The sequence below is a fragment of the Peromyscus leucopus genome, chromosome 14 (assembly GCF_004664715.2).
Source record: "Peromyscus leucopus breed LL Stock chromosome 14, UCI_PerLeu_2.1, whole genome shotgun sequence".
Taxonomy (NCBI): Eukaryota; Metazoa; Chordata; class Mammalia; order Rodentia; family Cricetidae; genus Peromyscus; species Peromyscus leucopus.
The window spans coordinates 86,580,663-86,604,835 of NC_051075.1; the positions used below are offsets into that span (position 1 = coordinate 86,580,663).

Here is a 24,173-nt window from a genome sequence, read left to right on the forward strand (position 1 = left end):
TAGGCCCCGGGTGGAGCTCCGGAGTCTAATTAGTGAGAAAGACGAGGGTTTATATGAGCCAAAATTGTTGAAACCAAGGTTGGATAAAGCACAGGGACAAATAGCCAAACTAATGGAAACACATGAACTATAAACCAAAGGCTGAGGGGCCTCCAACTGGATCAGGCCCTCTGAATAGGTGAGACAGTTGATTGGCTTGATCTGTTTGGGAGGCATCTAGGCAGTGGTACCAGGTCCTGTGCTCATTGCATGAGATAGCGGTTTGAAACCTGGGACTTATACAGGGACGCTTGGCTCAATCTGGGAGGAGGGAACTGGACCTGCCTGGACTGAGTCTATCAGGTCGATCTCAGTCCTCAGGGGTGGCCTTGATCTGGAGGTGGTGGGAATAGGGGTGGGCTGGGGGGAAGGGGAGGGGGCATGAAGGGGGAGAACAAGGGAATCTGTGGCTGTTATGTAGAACTGAATAGTATTGTAAAATAAAATAAATATATAAATAAATAAAAATAATGGATTTAAAAATATTTTATAATTGATTTAGAATAAGTTATTTTTAATTCTCTATCCAGGTTATAATGTGTGACTTAATTATAATTATTATCCATCATGAAAATAAAGCAGTTAATATATTCTGTGTAGCTCATACTAAATAAAATCCTATGCTTTGACTTCTGGAAAGTAACTGTTATCTCTGACAGGATTCAAAACAACAGCTTTCATGCTGGCATTCAAAAGTATTTCCAAATTTCCCTTCAGAGTAAAAATCCAAGTATTTTTATATCAACAGCTCTTTCTCTACACTGACCAACTTCCTTCCCTAGGGGTGGATACTTACTATTTTTCCATTGCTGCTTCCTTTTTTCCCCTCAGTTAACTTTAGATTGCTTATATTCTTTTGTTTTCCCTCATGTACTTGTGATAAGTCAACACTGACCACCACATTAGTTCTTCTCTTAACAAAGAAAGCTCCTCTGGGCTTCTCTCACACCATGGTTTTGAGGACCTCATCATGTTTTCCTGACCACAACTTCTCAGTCTTTCTGTTCTTATTCATTATTATTAAGCTTGTGATTATTCTAATAATGAAGGGCTTTGCTTGGGTGGTCTCAACTAATCTTATAGCTTTGATACCTCACATTTACAGATTATTTCTATATTAGCACAACTATCTCTTCTGACCTTTACAATTAATTAACAGTCTTTATGATCTCCCCATATTGAAATTTCACAGGTATCTCTACCTAACAAGTAGATTATTCATCTCTCTTAACACACACACACACACACACACACACACACACACACACACACACACACAGAGAGAGAGAGAGAGAGAGAGAGAGAGAGAGAGAGAGAGAGAGAGAGAGAGAGAGAGAATTTTTCTAACAGTATACATGTCAAAGACAACATGGGGAATCTATGCAATCAAATGTTGATCTCACAGCCTAGGGTTCATGCTTTATGATTGCATTTATGAAAGCTTATAATGAAGCACAAAATATGGCCACTTTATATCTTAGGTACCTGTGCTGCTTCTATTTTTATTTCCACAGTTAATCCCAGTATGCATTATAGGAGCTATACTGTGAGCCTTCTATATAGAATTGTGGCTTAACTTGTTGGACTCTAGTGTTTTCCTAACTGCATTGCAAACATAATTTTGTTCACGTTCCTCTTTAAAGCTTCTCTTGACTTCTCTTAAAAATTAGAGCAAAATCAGGTCAGATGTGGTGATGCATATCTGTGGTGGTTTGAATGAACCCCATAGGTTCATATGTTTGAATGTTTGTGGAATAGGAGGTGTGGCCTTGTTGGAGTAGATGTGACTTTGTTGAAGGAGGTGTGTCATTTGAGGTGGGCTTTGAGGTTTTAAAAACCCACCTCGTGCCCAGTCTCTATTCTCCCTCTCTCTTTTTGCCTGCTACCCACTGATCAGGATGTAAAGCTTTCAGCTCCTACACTAGAACCATGCCTACCTGTTCCCTGCCATGGTGATCATGGAGTAAACCTCAAAAACTGTAAGATAGCCCCCAGTTAAATGCTTTCTCTTTGTTAAGATTTGCCTTGATCATGGTGTCTCTTCATAGCAATAGAATACTAAGAAAAATGTCAGTACCAGGGACTAGGGTATTATTGTGATGGCCTGATCATGCCGTTTGGAAGACTGTGGGACTTTAGACTAGAAAAGTGGTTGAACTTTGTAAAGTGGTGCTTAAAAGGCCATACAAGTAGGACCACAGAAGATAGTAGTGCTGAGGACAATGTGGACTGTAGGGACTTAGCTCAAGAGATTTCAGAAGGGAACAATATTACCTGGGCTAGAGAAAATTCCTGTGATATTTTGGCCAAGGATTGGCTGACTTTCCGCTCTATACAAAAATCTGCTGAAGGTGGAATTGAAGAATTTTGAACTAATGTTGCTGGTGCAGGAGATTTTCAAGATAGCCTAGTATTGACTGTGTCCAATTATTATTAGTGATCCATCTTATGCAGAACTATGATCAGAAGGAGCAAGCCAGCAAGCAGCAACCTCCCATGGCCTTTGCATCAGTTTTCCCTCCAGGTTTTTGGCCAGTTTGAGTTTCTCTTAGTGGACTGTGACTTGGGATATGTAAACCAAATAAACCTTTTCCTCCCCAAGTTGTTTTTTAAATCATGTTTTATCACAGCAGTAGTAATCTTAACTCAGACAATTCTCCATAATCCCTGAACTAGGAAGGCTAAGTCAGGAAGATTATGATATATATATATATATATAGTAACACCCTATTTCAAAACAAAACAAAATGACAACAAAAACAAAAATTGCAGTGAAATTGAATCAGCATGATGCACATATATAGCTTTAAGTGAGTTTTAGTCTTTTTGCCTCTGCTTTTCCTCTTGCTCTGTCACTTCTTTCTCCTCATTGCTGACTGTCATACTTCAGTAACCCTAACCTATTGTTTCTGAAGTACAGCAAATGTAGTTCACCTCAAGACCTTCACCCATATTGATTTCCAGCTTAAAGCAGTATTGTCCCTCACTGTTAAAGAAGCATCTTTACATTATCCTTCAAAAAATAAATGCTGTTTCTTTACAATGTATTTCCTCATTTCCTTGCTGTTAATAGGGTTCTTTTATATTATCCATAAATATATAACTTTCCCTGTTTCATAAGGAACAATGTGTCATTTGAATGTATGCATTATTTATTCATTATTTACATTAGCTTTTAAATTAAGCCTCAGAAGATCAGGCACTGTTATGCTTCTCATATTCACTCTAGATCTAAATAGAATGTGTTAACTCTGGAATGAATACTTACTGACCAAATTGGATAAAAAAGAAAACTGAGTAGAGTGGGTGGCTAACTCATGGGAATGGAAACAGGAATCACCCCTTCTGGCTTCCCACTCCGTTCTTCCTCCACACTCCTGTTATTGCTGTTATTTTTTCCTCTCACTTCTGGTCAGCCTAGGTCACAGATCTCAGGCCCATCAAATATCATTGCTATTTGCTGCAACAGTAACTTGTGCCATCTCTGTAAGCCTACATTGGAGGACCCAGCCCTATGCTGTGTTCTCTCACAATCTACTGACCTGGGCTCTTATTATTGGATACCCTGATCTCCAGGATGTTCTTTATTTTACCCATTCCCAACTTTTCTGTGTATTCGTTAGTGTTCATCTTTAAGAGGAGCCACTTTTCTGCTTCCCTATTTATATTCCCTACTTTTCTTAGTCCATGGAAAAATCTTGCTAATTATGCAGTGTTCTTTTTACTCTAAAGCTTAAACTAATTTCTTATTTTCCACCACAGAATGATGTACTGACAGCTCAGTATAGCATGTTTCTTTCAGTCCAAAAAAATTTTCAAAATAGATAGAACTTGAAGAGGGTCAATATATGTTTTTTTTTCAATAGAGCCAAGATTTCTCACAAATATAGTTAATTGTACTGAAAAAATAAAATATTAAGATGATAACAGGTCATGTTTTGGTTTAGCTGATTGGGTAAGATAATAGCTACCCAAGCAAATATGGAAATTAATAGCAACATAAAACACAACAGCAACAAATCTGGAGAGAGAGAGAGAGAGAGAGAGAGAGAGAGAGAGAGAGAGAGAGAGAGAGAGAGAGAGAGAGAGATTGGTGTTAAATGAGGATGCATAGCAGATATTAAGAAAATGCTTTTGGAGATGGTGTGGCAACTGAATGAAAGATGAACATATACACATACAAACTGAAAATCATCTGACATAGCATAGAAACAAATACTTCTGAATAAAACCATATCTGAAATCATTATTGAAACTTCCCATTGTACCAGGTCCCAGATCTTTTGGTTCACAACTAAAGTGATTCTTGATTCTCTGAATGACATTTCCTCACTTCTCCTACCTCAGTATCCATGTAATGTCACATTTCCTGTGTCCAAATAATGTATTATTTCTTTGTTTAAGGTATTATGCATCCCATTCTGTTACAATTTTGTTTTGTGTTCATTTTTCTTAAAAAATAATCTAGTGAATATTTTGAGCATGCTAAGTAAACAAGGCATTTTGGTTTGGGGGCTGTTGCTGTTCTAAAAGCAGTAAGGGAAATTATAACTAAACTGATGAATTTTTCATGAGAATAACTTTGAGTTTGTGATATATTTACATGTCAATTACTCAAATAAATCTTACAGTCACTTTCACGTAAGTATTCACAAAAACAAAACCTGTCTCAGCAGATGCAAAATAGGAAATGTTCTTATTCTAAACTTTTATCATTTTAGCCAAATACCAAAGATATATTATTTTAAAAATTAAATAATATGAACATTTAAGATAATGATGACCTTCTCTGGGGGGAAGTGAGAGGTCATGTGATCAATACTGGTTATCAGATATAGATATTATAACATTCAATTTATTAAGGTAGATTAAACTTTTTTTTTTTTTTTTTTTTTGGTTTTTCGAGACAGGGTTTCTCTGTGTAGCTTTGCGCCTTTCCTGGGACTCACTTGGTAGCCCAGGCTGGCCTCAAACTCACAGAGATCCGCCTGGCTCTGCCTCCCGAGTGCTGGGATTAAAGGCGTGCGCCACCACCGCCCAGCTTAAACTTTTTAAGTATTATATAGCACTTCCATATTACATAATCATAATAGCAATTTAAGAAGTATATTTATAAGTAACTTAAGTGTTAATGTATAGTATCCTGATTTGCTTGATTTTTGTTTATACTTAATATTTAAGAGTCATTTGCCAGATATCAGTAACATTAAATTAGAAACGACTATTTTAGAAAGTCAAATATAAGACCCACACTTTGATACTCAAGGGAACTCTAAAAGATTTCAAACTGTAGAGGATGGACTTATTGATGAGGAAAGAAAATAATTATTCTGTTAGCTACATGCCAGTTTGGAGTCTGATTTGTGACTTGTTCTGTTAGAGTTGAAAACAGCCAGTGACCTGAGGGAAGAAGGAAGTGGAAATTATATTTTTTCCATGGATAGCCAACACAACAGATGGATGACCATCCAGCATGTGTAGCAGTTCCTGAAAGCTGGCCAGTTATGGAAATTGAGTACAGCTGCAACAGAGGACCACATTGTGAACATGTCCCCTGACAGGGCACAAGCAACCCAAGTGCAGCATTTAATCCATATAAAAGACAATTACCACCTTCTTTAAAGAATTACTTATCTATCACTTGTCCCATGTCAATGTGTGCGTACCACACCCATACATATTTCCTTCTTTAAGTGATTTAGACTTATTTCCTCTCATTAGTCATTTCATTAACTATTCTTAAATCACTGAATTCTAAAGATCTTGGGTGATCCCATTGTCATTGCCTACATGAAGAATTTTGTTTGGTGAGATAAATAGTAGAATAAATTACCAATTCTTAGGCAATGTAGAATATTATACATACAAATTTCCAGTTATCTTAATATTAATGTTATCTTTTTTATTTCACCAGAAAAGGTCATGTAGGAAAATGATTAGCAAGAGCCAGGTAGAGAAATGATCTAATATTTCCAACAGTCAAAGTAAAATGGAGGGGGAAAATCAACCATATATCTATTTGGTAGATCAAACATAAAATATACCTCTTTAGCTCAATATTTACCTAAAATAATTGTTCTGATATTCTGGAACATGCACATTAAATCACAACCATTATTACTGGTCCAAAATTGACCATCAAGGTAACACACTTTCTTAAATGGGAAATACAACCTAAATGTTAGCACATGTAGAGTCCATGCTCAATGCTACTGATGGGATTATAATAAAATCATCTCTAGAAATAACTATAGCATACAAAAATCAAACGCAGAATATGGATTTTGTGGACAAATGGAAAGCACACATAGCTATTTTTGTGGGTCAGACATGATTGCTGAATACCTAAGAAATATATTTAATAGTTTTATATAAATATCTGTTAAATTCTAGGTGGGCTCTTTTCCTGTCTAAACTTTATAAAATAATAGTTTTAATGATTATAAATGTCAGTGTCTATGGTCATACCTGGACATGAGAAATTCCTAATAATAAGCCATGCCACTGCTATTTCTACCAACAAATAAAACACAGTACTCTGCCTTTCAATGTAATGTATTTGACTCCTAATACTTCCTTGGACTTTGATCATGCCATTTTGTTCAGTGTTTAACAATAGATCATAAACTAATGGAATGTGGTTGCTTTTCAATTGTTCCAGTAGTGACTAAAAAGTAAGAGGACTAATGAAGGTTGCAGTGGTTCTTATAGGGATCTAGACAGATAAACAACACACCTGTAAATGATACAAATTTGTTAGCTGCTTTAAGAGTTGCTTGGAGACTTAAGTAAAACTATACATATTTCCAAAACATGAAGTATCTTTGATAGAGATATTAATATGTATGTTTGTTTTGATCTTCTAAGAAATATTTAAGTCTTTAAATGTTTTGTAAGGGCTTTGTTTTGTAATACAAATAGCAGTCACCATATCCCTACTATTTGGCTTGCTTAATTTAACTAATTGTCTAATATGTTTGATTACTGAACATTTTTATTGTAGTTTTGACTACTTTAGCCTATTTAAAGAGAAAAACAAAGAGAGAGGTATATTATACCAATAGCTACTTTTCACATTTGCCTCTAGACTGAATACTTACATAACTGTTTTTTTTAATAGATATTTTGGCATATTCTTCTAGTTTCTAATGTACATATCTCAATTAAATCAAAACCTAACAATACACATTTCACACAAAGAACACAAATAATAGTCAAATTATGGTTGACTAAGAATGTTGGGGATATGTTATGAGCCAAGGCGCCACTTGTGAACTGAGAGACCCCAACAGCCTTCACCGCAGAAGGGTAACAGAGGGACAGTAGCAACTGACATGCATGGGGCACCTGCTCTGTACAAGGCTCTGGATGAAAGCTTATCTAGTGTTATTGAGATGTCAGACTCCAGTCTGATTATTACTCAGTTTGAATGAAGTATATACAGATTAGATCTACACCCGTGAGAAAGAATGCATAGTTTTGATCCTTGCAGAGGAAAGTGGCTACACAGCTCATTTTGCATTATCCTTTAAAAATATGCTCATTGTGGTACTCTACTTACAGTCACCTAGTTATTTGGGCATTATCATCTTCGCATGCTGAAACATCTAACTGTACACTGGCCATTAGATGGTTTCATTGTTACTCAAGGAATAAAGTCAGATATTTTTGATCAACTTTAGGCCTAGTGATCTTGGTAGAAACACACTATCTGTAAACTGTGTGTGTGTGCGTGTGTGTGTGTGTGTGTGTGTGTGTGTGTGTGTGGTATGTACACAGGATGTGCACTCTTACACCAAGCCATATCACAAGTTCCTTGTTTTTTTAAAAATTAAGTAATAAAATAAAATTCTGAAATCTGAACTTCTCTAAATATAAAATTATTTGAGTCCTAACATAATACTATAAATAGAAAATTACAGAGCTGACCTCATGTAATGCTTCAGAGCCAAAAGGCAGATTCACTAAAATATTGTGTAAAATTGCCTGCAGTCTATGTATATGAGGTATATATATATATGTATATATATACATATACATATATATAAAGCATAAATAACTTTCATTTTAAAAATGGAGTCCCATGCTCCAAATTACTCACTATATATACACAACTATTCCAAAATCTGACACAATAAAAAATCTGAGGCATTTCTAGTCTGCTGTGTGTGTGCATGTGCATGCACGTGTACAAATATATGCATACATGCTTGATATTTTTTTGTGTGTAAGTGTGGTATGGGGGATGAAACTCATGGCCTTGAACATGCTAGGAAATTACTCTACCACTAATCTATATCACAAGACTTCTGCTTTTTAAATGAAGTAAAACAATAACTTGTAGACTTCATGACTCAAAAGGAATTTCTGACATATTAATTGGTAATTAAACTGCCAAAGTGTCTTCTCCTTTGGTTATGTGTATGTATGCTATGTTTGCACATGTGCAAATGTATATGTATATACCAAAATACATGGTAGCTGTTATTGAGGAGGAAAACAAACATTTATGATTGGATGGTTGGGGCATGCCTCAAAGATAAATAGAATTGATTGTTTTACAAAGAGTAAGTAATTATACAATTTTTTTTTTATCTCTTGACTGGCTTATAACCGAGTCTCTACAAAAAATCAACTCAACTATTTTAGTCAAAAGCATCCAAATTAATACATGTGATTTTGTTCGGATCATGTTTATATAAAGTGAATTACTAACAAATATTTCCATTCCCTATTGTTCCTAAACAAAGAAATCAAGGCAAGTTACACCTTTAGATCAATCACAGACTAGATGAAAACTCTAACAGATGCCACTTACCCATGAACACTGTTTAGATGTAAGAACATCTCATAAGATAATAGTCAGAACACCATTTTTCCATCATCCCACTATCACTCAGTATTAGAAGTGACATATACTTACTTATGTTTCTTTTGATGCATGATATAATAATCACATTCTCTAGAAGTTTAACACACTTACCCTTTCAGATTTCCTAATACCAGTAAATACTCAGTCACATTTGAAAATGAGAATGTGAGTCATAAGAGTCTCTGCCTGGGCCTTAACAGAATTCACGACTAGTCTTCATTATACCTAGAAACTCTACCACAGCTGTGTTCTATTACCAAAAATGGGTATTTATTTAAGGAGAAATGTCCCTGAGGTTTTAATATGATAGTGGTGACTAATATTGATGAGGAATAAGAAAAAGAACTTTGGTATTCTTTAAATAAACATCTTAAAGAAATCTTTTTATGATAACTTATGTAATTAAAATTAGTTTAAAAGCAGAACACACACACACACACACACACACACACACACACATATATATATATATATATACATTTATAATTTTATCTGAGGATATGGAAGGGATTTACATTGTGTGATAAGGAATTTTGTCACTGCAGAAAAATAATAACTCAGCTTAAAAGTTGTATACATTTAAAGTCACCAAGGAGTTTAAAATGTTCTGTTTTTCACTAAATAATCCTGACATATTTAAAAATTAAAATTAATACTCTGATGCAATTATCACTTACATACTACATCTTATCTTTGAAATAAAATATAAAAAAGTCTTATAGTTGGTTGAAATAAAGTGTAAAAATTCTTATAGTTGGATGAGTTGTTGCCATGGTAAGGTAAGAGTCTATAGGACAGGTATCTGTGTTGATTATGCTACACATCTCATCCAGGCAAAACATCAAAGTTATTAAGTAGATAAAGTTAAAATATAACACCAAGTATGCTTCAGAAAAATAAGAAATGAACTTATTCAAACTTAATGATTTACATAAAGGAAGTATTAAAAATTTCAAAAGAAATTGCCTTATAGTTTACATGTGGGAGAATAAAGAATAAAAAACTTAAGAAATTAAACCTCACAAAATGAGTATCAAATAAAGATGGCTGGAATTACAGCATGAGATCAATCAAATACAATTCAGACTTAGACTATTCTGAACACTACCATTTAAGTTTCTAGACTTCTAAATACCAAGCTAGACCAACAACATAGAGTAAGTGGTTCAGCGACCTGCATGCTACTGATCCATCCCTATTGTCAAGGATGCTCTCTGGAGGCTAAGATTAGTGACACACACAGTAACTTGGAAACACAACCATGTCATTTAACTCCATTCAATAAGTCTTTCAAATTGATTCTGCCTCACATGTCTGTCTTTTCCAAAGCAACTTACTCAATGGTTCATTCACTGTCACCTCACAGTTATGCATTCTTGGTTTTTGGTTTAATTATGAATTTCTGAGCTATAATGAAGTGTCAAGGAAAAAATGATATGGAAATCTATACTTTTCTTTCCCTATGAAATGAAATTAAGGGATCTTTTCCCTTCTAATTGTACTCATTTTTAGGATTGATCATATGTCCTTTTTATGTTTGTGAAATAGTGCCTGAAAATCATCTCTGTAACGTACATTACATAATCAAAGCCATTTACCTTTGTATTGCTTCAGTTTAAGCCATAAAAATTAGCATATTTGAAGTCAAATAATCATATAGCTTCCTACAACTTCCATTATTTCAGTCTCTCTCTATGAAAATAATCCTCCGCAATGCAACCTTTATTGCAACTGACTGTAAATTTAATTCAGAAATCTGTAATAATGACATTAATATTTTGAAGTAAAATTTCATGCACTTATCAAAACACAGTCTTATTTAGACTCTAAATTCTGACAGGTTAATTACTGTGTGTCTCATTTGTATTCATAAAAATACAGACTTTTAATTCATAAATTCCTAGAGAAATTAATGATTTTTATATTCAGTATCCCTCTGTCTTCCTGGAGTCTCTTTGGGATGTAAGAATTACTATTATAATGATGATTATTACAAACATGAGAAAATCTATTGCTTCAGCTGGTACACAGCATGTCATGGTCTTGCCACCATCACTCTTTCTGTCTTTATCTTTTTCTCACACACCTAAGCCTTATAAAAACAAAGGAGTTTTGACATCCTATTCCATCCTAGTTCATTGTCTCCACCCACACTGCCCCAGAGGTTCTCACTTCTTACACCCACCTCTGCAATCTTGGGTATACAGGACTAGTTGCTCACATTTACTTCATGCTTGTGATACACTTATCTAAATGATTGTTCATTATCCATTAATTTATACATGTGCCAACTCTTTTTTTTCATGAGATAACTTGTTAGTTACCCAACTACATAATGGTAGTTCTGGGATTTATATCCAGTTAGTTTGCCTTAAGACCTTATCTCATGAAATATTAACACTTTGACATACTGATTTCAATTCCAGGAAACCTTAAAGACCATGAGTACTTCTATGGGTATTTAACTGTCTTTGCCAACTTTTCTCTTCCTCTTTTATCCCCTATCTCTCTGAGGTCATACTTGAACTTCTTACCTCTGCCAGTGCTAGTGATATATCACTTTGTTTCCTTGCCATGTGATACCCTTTGAAAACTGTTTCTGACTCATCTTTTATAGCTTCTGTAGTAGTAAAATGCCATTCAAATATTGAGCTCTCTATAAATATTGGTTATATGCATTTACCAGAGAAGGAATGAAAAGATAGTTCAAAATATATCACAAAAGAATTTGAAACCATTTCAATAATATGCTTAGCAAATCTATAACTTGAAAACCATGATTACCCAACTGGGAATTTATTTCTTTACAAATTTAAATTTTTGTGTGTTTTGAACTTACAAAAACTAGAGTAATTATTTGATCATTTCAGTTTCAAAATAATTCCTTCAGTTGACTGAATCTTTTGATTTTCACCAAACTACATTACAATATTCAAAATTATACTTCCAGGAATATTGGTGAATTGTGCTTACTGTAAAAAAACAAATTAAAGTATAAATCATTGTTTATAGTAATGACTATATCAATATAAATGACTTGTTTTCTTTTCTCTGAGCTGATTCAAAAATTTTTTTGCACATGTGCATATATTAGCTCATTTATACAGTATCTGTTTGGGAAGGAGGAAAGGTTAATTATGTTTTAAAAATAACAAGCTAACAGTTACTTAAAAGATATTAAAGATAAAATGATTTTAAGATATCATTTAGAGACAGTTTACTTTAATTCACTCAATTTCTTGTGTTTAAAGAATGGGGAGATGCTTGTATGAGGTTTTTCTTTCTTTAGCCATCAGGAGATCACATTTCTCCCTCTTTCTTTACATGTTGGCATTGCACTTTATTTGGACAGTTGTCCAGTAGAAATTAATAACTATGACAAACACAACTCTTAAATATTTATAGCAACACATTAGATGTGAAATTTAAGATGTGCCTCTTATTCTTTCAAACTCAAACTTATTACCTCCATCAGCAACATTCCCATATTAAAGAACAAGGTAGTTAATGGGAGTTAATACAAATTTACAGAATTAAGAAAATGGATTCTTGGGAAAATTCAGTTTTAGAATTGCATTTTTAAAAATCTTTCAAGTTCTGCAATTTATAAACATGTATCTCACTTGGGGGATGGGAGGTATAAAAGCTAATTACCCAAGGTACAATTTCACAGCACTCAGAGGACCAGAACACCTTTTATGAATGACTTTAGAATGGATTTTCTTAAATTCCTAAATGGTTTTTCTCTTAGTAATGTAGTGATGAAATTGTGATTGTTAAATACAGCATGGATTGTGAACAACAGAATAGCCTCCTAATGAATTATGCAGAAAATACAATCGAGCTAGAGACCTACATGGGAATGTCATCTCTGAGGAGATAGGCGAGAGAGGAAGGAAGGGAAGGGAGATGGGACAGACAGACAGAAAGACAGACAGACAGACAGACAGACACACACACACAAAGAAATAGAAAGATAGAGAGAGGCATGCACAGACACACACGCATGCACACACACAGAGAAGGTTTTTTTTTTTTTTTTATGATCAGGTAGTTATTGATTCTTGGTGGCAGCAAAGGGTATATGACCAAACAAGATGCTTTTAGGTCTGCCCCTGACCTGAAGAAAACAATATTGTTTTCTGAACAGGTAGGCACTCTTTAAAGTGAGTTACTCTACAATTAGAATGACATTACATTCCTTACCTTTGTTTGTTTAACTGATGGCCTAGAACAACAGAATATTCAGAGGTGAGTATCAGAAAGGTGGCAAGCTAAATCCAAAGTAGTGCTTTCTGGAATGGTGCTCACCCCTTTTCAGACCTTTCAAAGTCTCAGCTCACTTTCCCCTTTGGTCACATCACTGTTGCATCGGTGCACCTTGATCATACTGCCCAGAGATAAACAGATAACTACCCCTGCCTGCTCTTGGTACAATAAAATGATGTAACATTTTCAGTAAAAGACATAAACGACAAGTGAGTTTGCCCTTGGCAGGTGTGACCCTGTAATGATTAACACTGGTCAGTCTTTTGCAGAATCAGCCAGTGGAGACTGACCCTCCCCTCAAGTTTAAAGCCAACCATTCATTTGGGTCTTAAGCCCAGGTAAGAGGAAAAAAGCTTTCCCCAATACATAAAAGGACAATATAAAGCAGCCGAGCCTGTCAATGTGAACCTACAGGCAGAGGAGAATTATAATTTTGTTTCCCCAGGAGACAGTGACTAAGGCACGCACACTGATCATCCCGAAAAGAGGTAAAGAGAGAGTGAAATGGCTCAACGTACACACACCCCGCTCCATACCGGGGACGAGTCTCCGAGCTGCGGTGTGTGCTCTCGGAGGGCCAGGCTGAAGCTGACTGCCCCCACAGCCACGCTGGACACCCCGAGCCCTATCTCCAGCACAGAGAGCACCAAGAGGCTCCCAATAATCTGGCTGCTGGTGCACATCCTCCTTGGGTCATCATTCCTTCCAGCTCAGAGAAAGAAGCCAATCGTCCACCTTCTTTCTTCCGAAGTCCTCCTTAGCCCCTTCCACCCCCTACCACAGTCCAAATCCTCAAACTTTTCTCTCTTCACCAACAAAACATTATCCAAAAGGTCTAGATTTCCAGAACCAGAGAACCATTTCCGTGGCCAGGCCAGAGGAGAAAGGGCTGCTTCAGCCCCTGGCACGTTCACACAGGAACCGCTGGCGGTGGGTGGGAGTCCAGAAGCCAGCACCGGGGAGCCGGGTACTGAAGAGCAGACTGGATGTGAGCCCTAGCAGCTTCAAGGCTCTGTCCAGAGTTCTGCCGCGTCTGGGTTCTGCGCTCCCAGGAGCTTCCTGCACCTCTCAGGCTCCCTCCTCTTTCCCAGTGGAAGAACAGAGCTTGGCTTCCTAGAGATAAAGGGGGACTGCTCACAACCCCTCTCCGCCAGTCCTCTTGCCTCCCCTCCTTTGTTTTCCTGGCATCGCAAAGTGCTTCTGTGAATCCCTAGGTCTCCAGGCAGAGCAGGTGGATGGTGTTCAGCACCACATTTCTCGCACTTGCTGTATCGCCAGAAAACGCGACCTTGTCTGATGGCCTCTTTCCGTCTGGGTCTTTTTCTCCGTCGTCGTCCTCTTCCTCCCCCTCTCTCTTGATCTGATTCTCTCTCATCGCTATGACCTCATTGGGGCTTAGGAGGCTGACGGAGGAGGGAAAATCCTGATGTATTTGTGGGTCTTGGACCAATACTCTTGGCTGACCCCTTATTCGCCCCGCCCCTGGACCTAACTCCGGGATCCCAAACTCTCTACCTCTGCATCTCCCCTACTCTATCCCTCCTGGGCTTCTACCCATCCAGGAGGGGTGGCTATGCCTGATGCCTATGTCAGTGTGGGCTCATTCTATGCAAAACTTTCCTCCACATGTACTTGTCTCTGCTTGGGAAACAAAGAGCAAAGGAAGGCCGAGTGCACCAGAGTGGAGAGAAACCAGACCCCCGATTACACAAAAATCCCAGGGGACCCTTATTGAAAAACTCCTCTGTTTCAGTGAGCCCAGGCTGGAGCTTCCTTATTAAGAGAGAGGGTCCACTCTCTGCCATCACTTCCTGGCACCGTTTTATCCTGGGGGGAAGAAGCAGTCAGCTGGAGCCACACTTCCCTCGCTAGCCATGTGCCCACACATCCAGAGATACATAGTCAGACCCAGCAAGATAGAGAACCTGTGTTCTTATCTTGAAAAGATAAAAACTGAAAAATCAAGATACATATACTTAAGCAGTACACCAAAACAAAGCATTACTTATAAATGAAGAAAATGTTTGATCTAGTACATAACTGGTTTTGGCCATCTTCAATTTCTCTGAATCATTATGGCAGGGGCTCAAGCATGGCTTGTGTAATTTTGTTGCTTTCTCTGATGCCTTTTGGGAGCCTAGACACAGGGAAACTGCTATGTATGGATCAGTTTTATATTCTCTGATTTTGCCCCAGGAAACATCTCAAAGTGTTGCATCAAAATATTCAGAATGGGGAGGGTTCTGAGGTATGGATCCATCAATCATCTTTCTCAAAAACTGGTTCTTAAGTTAGAGATGAGCTGAAGGAAAATGTAGACAAAGGGGGTCCAGTTATAACCCACAATTTGGCTTCTTCCAAACATGCCTCATATTCTTTTTTTCAAGTTCAATGTTGAGGAAACAGAAGCCCTAACTCTGGAGAAGTGTCAGTTTTACCTTTAAACGTTTCATTCAGGACTTGCTTCATAGCTTAGCTTCTACATTCTCATTTATGATATGTTTACTCTACGAGTTTTCAAAATTGAGTCATGTGCCTCAAAATTAACAAAAAACCAAAGAAGGATTACAAGTTATTAAACATTAAGAAATATAGCTGTTTTAATACTTAGAGCACAACTTACATATTTATGTTGACTGATAATTAGTGAAGTCATGCTCCTTTCCACTTCTCAAAACATTTCCCCCCAGAATGGCCAGTTGCCAGAATTTCTCAAGTAGTTTATGGATTTAAAATAGCAACATTTATGTTATTTAAATATTGTATAAATCAAACATAAGCCGAAATAATGAGACAACTATGCTGCCTCACCTCTGTTTTTGAATTTAGCCCCTGCTTTTTGTCTTTCCATTTTTTCTTCTTTTGGAAGAAAACAAGTTATGATTATCAAAATCCATTAGTGCAGTTTTGTGGGAAAAGATAACACTGGGAGAGAATTGTAGTGAACATTCCAAGATGTTAACCATTCAGGAGTTTCAGAGGTACAAAGAAACAAACACATCATGTATTAAGTTTGATTGTTCATTTCTGACAAAGGTGATCATTTGGAACCAGCTACTTCAGTATCTGAAAGCCTAGCATATGCCCAACTATAACCACCCTTTTATTAGTTCTGGGTCATTGGAATAAAACACAAAGCATCTGAAAACACAATTACACAGAACAGATTAAATCCATCTTCACTTCTGAGCAACTACATATGAGTCAAGATCAAACAAATATTTTATGAGTAATATATTAAAGAAAATCATGATCCACAGAGGAAATTAACTCCCCTGTTTTAAAACATGACTACCAATATCACAAACTGCAAGACTTTTACAACACCCTTTCTTTGGCACAAAGTATTTTGCATACCTTTTCAATTGATGTAAAGAGTTTCCTAATGTGATCCCAAATACTTCTTAAATTTCTTCATACTCACAGAAATCAAGAACACAAAATGAGTTCAATCTGGAAAATTATTTATTATTGTTATTATTTCTAGAAATTATGTCAGAAAAGGAATTATAGTATGAATTATATGAATTATGTACTATAAGAATTATAGTGTAATCTATAAATCAAGAGAACTCTTATAAAATCCATTCTGTCCAAACCCTAGCACTTTCACAATCCAGGATTTAATTTTTCTTATATCATGGTACATCAAGAGTGTTACTCATGAGATCCATTGAAATGGTTCAACACTTCTCCATATTTAATAAGAACAACACACAAGCTTGCTACCTGTTGACTTGTGATGACATAAATGAATGTGTGGGTAGGCTCAAAATAGTTCTAAAGCTCCTTAACTAATAAATATATTCTTTATGTTTTTCTCTTTAAGTATCTTAAAAATGAAAATAAGTATTCAAAAATTGTGAGATCTTTACACACTCATTCTTCCAAATTAGATTTAGATTTTTTAAAAATATTTTGTTAAAGAAATACCCAAGAATTGGTAAATAAACCCCTTCTGCTAGCTATGGTATGAATGATGACCCCCAAAGTCTCATGCAGTAAAAGTTTGCTCCTCAGCGTGTGACAAGAAGGAAAGAGAATTAGATCATCAGTAGTATTATGCTGAATGGGATGTTGGGGTCCAGTCCTTTCTCTTTCTTTCCCTTCCCTTTCACTGGCTGTCACATGGTAAACAGGTCACCCTGCCAATATCCTGGATGCCACAATGATCCACCTCAACACAGGTTAAAAAGCTGCCAGCCATGGTTAGGTCCTCTAAAACCATGAGACGAAACAAATTCCTTCCTTTCAAGTTGATTGACTCAGATAATTTGTTATTATAACAGAAAAACTGGTCAATATATGTCACTTAATGATATACATTGGCAAAATGACATAGTAGTCACCAATGCAGAGTAAATTATTAAAAAGTCCCTATGCTGATTTGTTTTTGTCAACACAAACTAGAGTCATTAGAAAATTCCTTAAGGCATCAGGTTAACCTGTAGGCATAGTCTGTCAGGGGGATTTTCTTGATTAGTGATTCATGTGGACGGGCGTAGAACACTGGGGCATTGCCATTCCAATGCAGGTAGTCCTGGACTATATAAATCAAATTGCTAGAATCCAGTGATAAGCATTAAAACTTTAAAATAACCAGATAAAATGGGGCAGATTACATGGGAATAAAGGCATGAATTCCAGACTTTTCATTTAATACTTCAACTATTACAAGAAGAGGGCAAATCAAATGCACTACATTGTTTAAATTTAAAAATAAGCCAAAAAATAGTGTAGGGTTCTCAATCCAGAAGCATATAATAAAAAATAAAAGGGAAACAGATTTTTTAAAGAAATTATTGAGCATTATAAAAGTGGTTATATAAGTGTGAAAACAATACCTTTTCTCAGTTATGGTGTTTTAAAAGGAAAAAAACAATATATTTTGCAGTTTATGGTATTATGTATGAATAAAATATGTGAAAGCTAAAGTATACCATAGCTAGTGTAAGACTAGAATGGACCCAGACTTCAGTCAGTCCTGACATTATGCATGAAGTAGTCTCATCCTGGTGAAAGTAGTTTTCAATAATTTAGAGGTGTGATTATAAGTCTTAACCTAGAGCAACTACTAAGCAATAATGATAAAAAGCAACATAGAAAAAAAGCCAAAGAAAGGTTAATATTAAACTTTATTATATTGACCTAAAAGAAGGAAAGAAGAGGTAAACAGAAGGAACAAAGAAGTAGGACAATTAGAAACATAACAAGATGGAACCATAAATTCCTACCCATACCTATAATCATAATTACTTAGATGTTCTGATAACTGTAATTAAAAGTCACTGATATAAATGATGAATAATAATAAAATGATTTAAATTACATGCCACTGGTAGGAAAACTTGTTTAAATATTAAGTCAGATAAAAGGATATGAATTCATTCTCAGGAGACACAAGATTAATATCCTTTTAGTTGAACATACTTAAAAAAGAAAAGAAAAAAGAAACCATAAAATGTGGACACACTGAAAAAGGCTATCTAATAAGCATTTGATGAACAGAAGCTGGAAGGCTACAGTAGTTAATGAATGCATACTTAAAAGGGGCAAGGGAAGGGCTCATACTAAGTTTCTATCTCTGTAGCTTTAAGCTTAGCTTAGGTGTAAACTGTGTGATACATTGAGCGATGGTAGAGGGCACCATTCACAGATCTGTGGTCCTTTGGGCATGAACAAAAGAAAATTATCAAGCCACTTTGATTAGGGAATACCTAGAGGTTAAAAACAGAACAGAGTTAATAGAGTCATAATATATATATATATATATATATATATATATATATATATGTATGTATATGTATACATATATATATATACTTATATATATATAAGAACATATTTGTGTAAAATAGCCTCAAATATATGTATTAAACCCAGAGCTTTCCTGTGATAGAGTTTATGGTTCAAGCATAATCAGAAATATTAATAGTTAAAAGAGGAATCATGCTTATTAAAGAAAAAGGATAGAATCAAGGATTCTCACAATTTAATATGTATAGTGTTGTAGACATTGCTGAATGTATGAAGAACCAACATAATAAACAGTGTAGGGCCGAGCGGTGATGGTGCATGCCTTTAATCCCAGCACTCGGGAGGCAGAGGCAGGTGGATCTTTGTGAGTTCAAGGCCAGCCTGGTCTACAGAGCGAAATCCAGGAAAGGCGCAAAGCTACACAGAGAAACCCTGTCTCGAAAAACCAAAAAAAAAAAAAAAAAAAAAAAAAAAAAAGAAAGAAAGAAAGAAAAAGTGTACTCAAGAAAGGAAAACATATTAAAAGTCTGATTATAAAATAAATCAGGTTCTGGAACCAAATGATAAAGATTTTAAGACAGTAGTTACAACTATCATTGGTTAAATAAAACAAAATTTTCCAGTCAATGAATATTTCAGCAGAGAAATGATAAATTATAGTAAGAGATAAAATACTACAATAAAACAAAATATAAATTGAAAAGTTAAAAATACAATATTGAAAATTAAAAAGAATGCACCATAAGGACTTGGTAGGCAAGCTCACAAGAGAATTTAACTTGAAGATAAATCAATAGAAACAAATTCACAATGTAATAAGCAAGTAAAATAGATAGACTTTCTAATTGATTAATTTTATTGTTTGACAATTTCATAAACATATATAATATATTCTGACTACTCTGTTCCCTATTTTCTATCATCTTCTTCCCATCTTTATAAAACAAAAGAATGGGACCCCAGTAACCTTTTAAATTATACCAAATAGACAAATGTAAGTATAATTAAAATAGACAAAGAAGTGGGAGAGAATTTCAAAAAAAAAATTGAAAATAAAATGTGCAGATATTTTTGTCAATTTGATTTAAGGGGGAAAAAAGCTCATAATTTTGATATCATAAATGACCAACAGTCATGTATGCTGAAATCTACAGAACCCAAAGGCATAAAAAGGCAGATCAGCTACTGAAATCTAAAGATGATGCATATTTTTTAAAGGAAGAGAATTATTTACTAGTCGAAATCAATTCTTTCAAAGCCAGGGAAGAAAAAAAAAGTGGAATGAGATATTTTAAGTGTTTAAAATTTTAAAAAAATCAACACAGATTTCTATATAGAGCTAAAATATCATTCAAGAAGAAAAGTTAGGTCAAGACATTTTCAAATAAAAGATGGAGAATTTTGGTCTGTCAATGATACCTAAGTTACAAGAGATCACTAGTGGTGCAAAATGAGGAAAATACTACCTAAGTAAAGAATCAAAAACACCAGAAGTAGACAGATAAATGCAGATTAATGAAAAAGAACTCATTTTATTTTTAATTTTTCTCTGGAAGTATTTTTTTTTTTGAGCTGAGGACAAAACCCAGGGCCTTGCACTTGCTAGGCAAGTGCTCTACCACTGAGCTAATCCCCAACCCCTCTCTGAAAGTTTTATAAACCTTACATCACTATTTAAAGAAACAAAAAAATCATAGCTGTAATAAAGAGTAGGAAATGTTTCCATGTGTTTGTGGGATTTTATGTTTATATAAAAGAGTATGCCAGGCAGTGGTGGTGTTTAATCCCAGCACTTGGGAGGCAGAGCCAGGCAGATCTCTGTGAATTTGAGGCCAGCCTGGTCTACAGAGTGAGATCCAGAATAGGCATCAAAACTACAGAGAAACCCTGTCTTGAAAACCCAAAAAAATAAAAAGTATATAATTAACAAGAAGTGTACTCTATTATAATTATTAATGTAACAAAAAAGTCAAATATAAAAAGAAACATGGAAATGGAAATACAGCTAAGAAGCTAACACCAAATAGTAAAACTCTAAAAAGTATTTGAAATTCAAACAAAATACAGGAAAAGTGCAAAACAAAATATATAGACAAGTAGGAACCAAGAAATCAAGTAATGTGTTTGTTGCATATGTGCACAGTACTTGCATGGTGGTGCTGATGCATAGTGCCTATGTGATGGCATGTGGATGCCAGAGGTCAACATTCACTGTCTTTCTCTAAAGCTCCACATCTTGGGGTTTTTCTGTTGCTTTTTGTTTTGTTTTGTTTTAGGGTTTCTCAATGAACCCGGAGCTTGTCATTTCAGCTAGACAGGGTGGCCAGTGAGTCCACTGAATCTGTCTCCACTTGCCATGCTTCTCCCTGTGCCAGGGCTGCAGCTATGCACTGACATACCTAGGCTTGATGTGTGTGCTGGAGATCTGAGCTACCTCCTCAGTCCTGGACATACAATGATATAAGTAACTGCATTAAATATATTAAAATGATGAAATAAACATTACAAATAACCAGCAGTAATTATCAGAAAGAATAATAAGGGAAAAAGACTCAATTACATGTTTTGTGAAGAATACACACTTTAAATATAAATTTAACTGCTAAAAGTTAATGGAAGAGAAACAATGATTATGTTATCAATAGATAAAATATAATTCAAAACCAAATTATTACTAGAGACAGACATAGATAAGAGATAAAAGATTAGCTCATCAGGTAGATGGCAGCTGCTTTTTCTTGACTCATCCTTGCAATGATTTCAGCCTCTTAGAATTAAAATCCTGTATAGTGACCTCCCAGTCAGTGTGGACTGCCCATCTTGATGGACTTCTAATAGAACAGGGCAAAGTAATGGGATTTCCTTTCATGGGTAGGTTGCTGATTTCTATCTTATGGCTGCTTCTCTGCTCTTCTCTTGTTTGCATGACTTCTAAAAGTATGCTTTTATGATGTGCAGGTCCACAAGAACAGGAATTGAAGGTGGGTTCAAACCATCAGCCCCCAAAGAATTAGCACCAGTAATCCAACAATGAATGAAGGGTTGATCTTGGTAACAATCACTTGATCAGCACATGGGAACCTATTTTGGTTGCAATGCTCATCAATCTATCAGATACACTGATTCCAAAGGAAGAATCATTTGTGCTGCTCCTGTGTTCCTGATATTCATATTCCTGGATAACAAATATTGTTTAACAAACCTCTCCTTTCTGCCATAGTAGTTTATAGAATAGCAAACAAATAAAGTATAAGTCATGAACACTCACAGGGAAACCTCAATAGCCAGATGTCTAATGTGAACATTTCTAATAACAGAACTTCAAGCATGTGAGGGAAAAGTTACAGAATTAAAAACAGAAATGTAGGTCAGAGATGGTGATGCATGCCTTTAATCCCAGCATTTAGAAGGCAGAGGCAGGTGGATCTCTGTAAATTCAAGGCTAACCTGGTCTACAAAGTGAGTTCTAGGATAGCCAGGGCTATTACACAGAGAAACCATGTCTCAAAACAAACAAACAAAAAACAGAGATGTAAAACTGTATGAGTTGTGGTGATTTATTGTGTACCCTAATAAACTTATGATGATCAGAGGACAGAACCAGCCACTATATTAGACAAAGAGGCCAGAGTGGTGCCATACACCCTTAATCCTATCACTCAGGAGCCGGAGAATCATCTGGATCCCTGTGAGTTCAAGGCCACATTGGAAACAGAGCCAAGCAGTGGTGGCATACACCTTTAATCCCACTACTGGGAGGCACACATGCCTTTAATCCTAGGAAGTGACAGCAGGGTGGAGAAAGGTATATAAGGTGAGAGGAAACAGGAATTAAAGCAGTTTAGCTGAGATCCTTTCAGGTGAGGACTCAGAGCCTCTCAGTCTGAGGAAACAGGATTAGCTGAGGAGTTGGCAAGGTGAGGTCGGCTGTGGTTTGCTTTGCTTCTCTGATCTTTCAGCTTTCACCCCAATATCTGGCTCTGGATTTTTTATTAATAAGAACATTTAAGATTCAAACAATACCTGGCACCCAATGTGGGGAAAATTACCAAGAAAAGGAATAGTCTGACCCAATGTTATCTTTGAAGTCTCCAAAAAGATGATGGAACTCCACAACAATGATTCTATCAGGCCTATGATAATACCACCAAGCTGACAAACACCACGCAAAGATTGTCTTTAGACTATGAACTACTCAGGACAATTTCAAGGTGGCTAGATGATCCAGCCTCACAGACTACATGAGCAAGGACTTGAGATGAGCCCTGCATTTTCCCATTATGCAGAGACTTGACAACAAATGATACAGCTACCTCTCCCAGGACTTGACAATTAACCTCAAAATTTTCTTTTCAGTTTCCCTTAAAAATGCCTTCACCCCTAGGCAGCAGGAAGTAATTTTAAGAATACAACGTCCACATTCCCAAGAGGTGGAATGGGTGGTTTTTGGTTGTTCGATGGGTTATGGATAATTGTCATTATCTAGGATGGTTGGCTACAAGTTATTATTAATGGTCAGAAAAAAAGACTAAGCAAATGAGATTAGATTTAAGGTTCTTGTTTGAAAAAAAAAGAAAAAGAAAAAAGAGGATATAGATATGATATAAAAGGTAGGTTATTGAATCTACTTTAAAAAAGAATATAAATATGATAAGATAAAAATAGATTATTGAATCTACTCTGAAAAGAAAAAAAGGGATAATATGGATATGATAAGATAAAATGGTAGATTATTGGATCTACTTTTAAAAAGCAACTACTAGCTTTAAATATTTTACATTGGATTGGATTTTTGTATATTGTATACAAATTATGTATATTGATACAAAATTGAGATTGATTTTGTTAGAATATGCTATACATAAATTTCTAATCTTGTTCAAGGTATTGTACCTATACAGTTCATCTAAAAATGTAATGCAAATTGCTAGTCTTTGAAAGTTATTATTACTAACTAATTAGGATATACAAAATGCAAGTTAATAGTCATTACAATCAAACTTGTAGGCATATTAGGTAGGTTTTCAAGGTTAAACAGAAATATATTTTAGATAGACAAGTCATCTTCAACATTTTAGATATCTACAGAATATGCCATTCAAGATGTTTTAGTAACATAGTTTCTTTTTTTATGATAATGAGACATGTTTGCTCCTGGCAGCATAAATTAACTTCAGAGAAGATGATGGGCATCTAAAAAACTCCATATGGAGTTTGCTTTCTTTGTGGCAAAAGT

General features: G+C 35.6%; 1 protein-coding gene across 6 annotated transcripts in view; it reads right to left on the reverse strand.

Annotated features, from left to right (window-relative positions):
• Tmem196 (transmembrane protein 196) overlaps positions 1-14,723 on the reverse strand; it is a 62,420-nt gene extending 47,697 nt beyond the window's left edge. Inside the window, exons 1-2 of one of the 6 annotated variants that reach the window (XM_028880944.2) lie at positions 13,717-13,778; positions 13,118-13,139 (exon numbers count right to left, since the gene is read on the reverse strand). Coding sequence is in view for 5 of the 6 variants with exons in the window: in XM_028880942.2 (XP_028736775.1) it covers positions 13,699-13,863 (165 nt within the window). In the remaining variant the exon portion in view is untranslated. Of the gene's footprint in view, positions 1-13,117; positions 13,140-13,698 lie in introns of all 6 variants that reach the window. The other 5 variants (XM_028880942.2, XM_028880943.2, XM_028880939.2 and 2 more) reach the window with 5 other exon arrangements.
• Between the last annotated feature and the right edge of the window lie 9,450 nt (positions 14,724-24,173).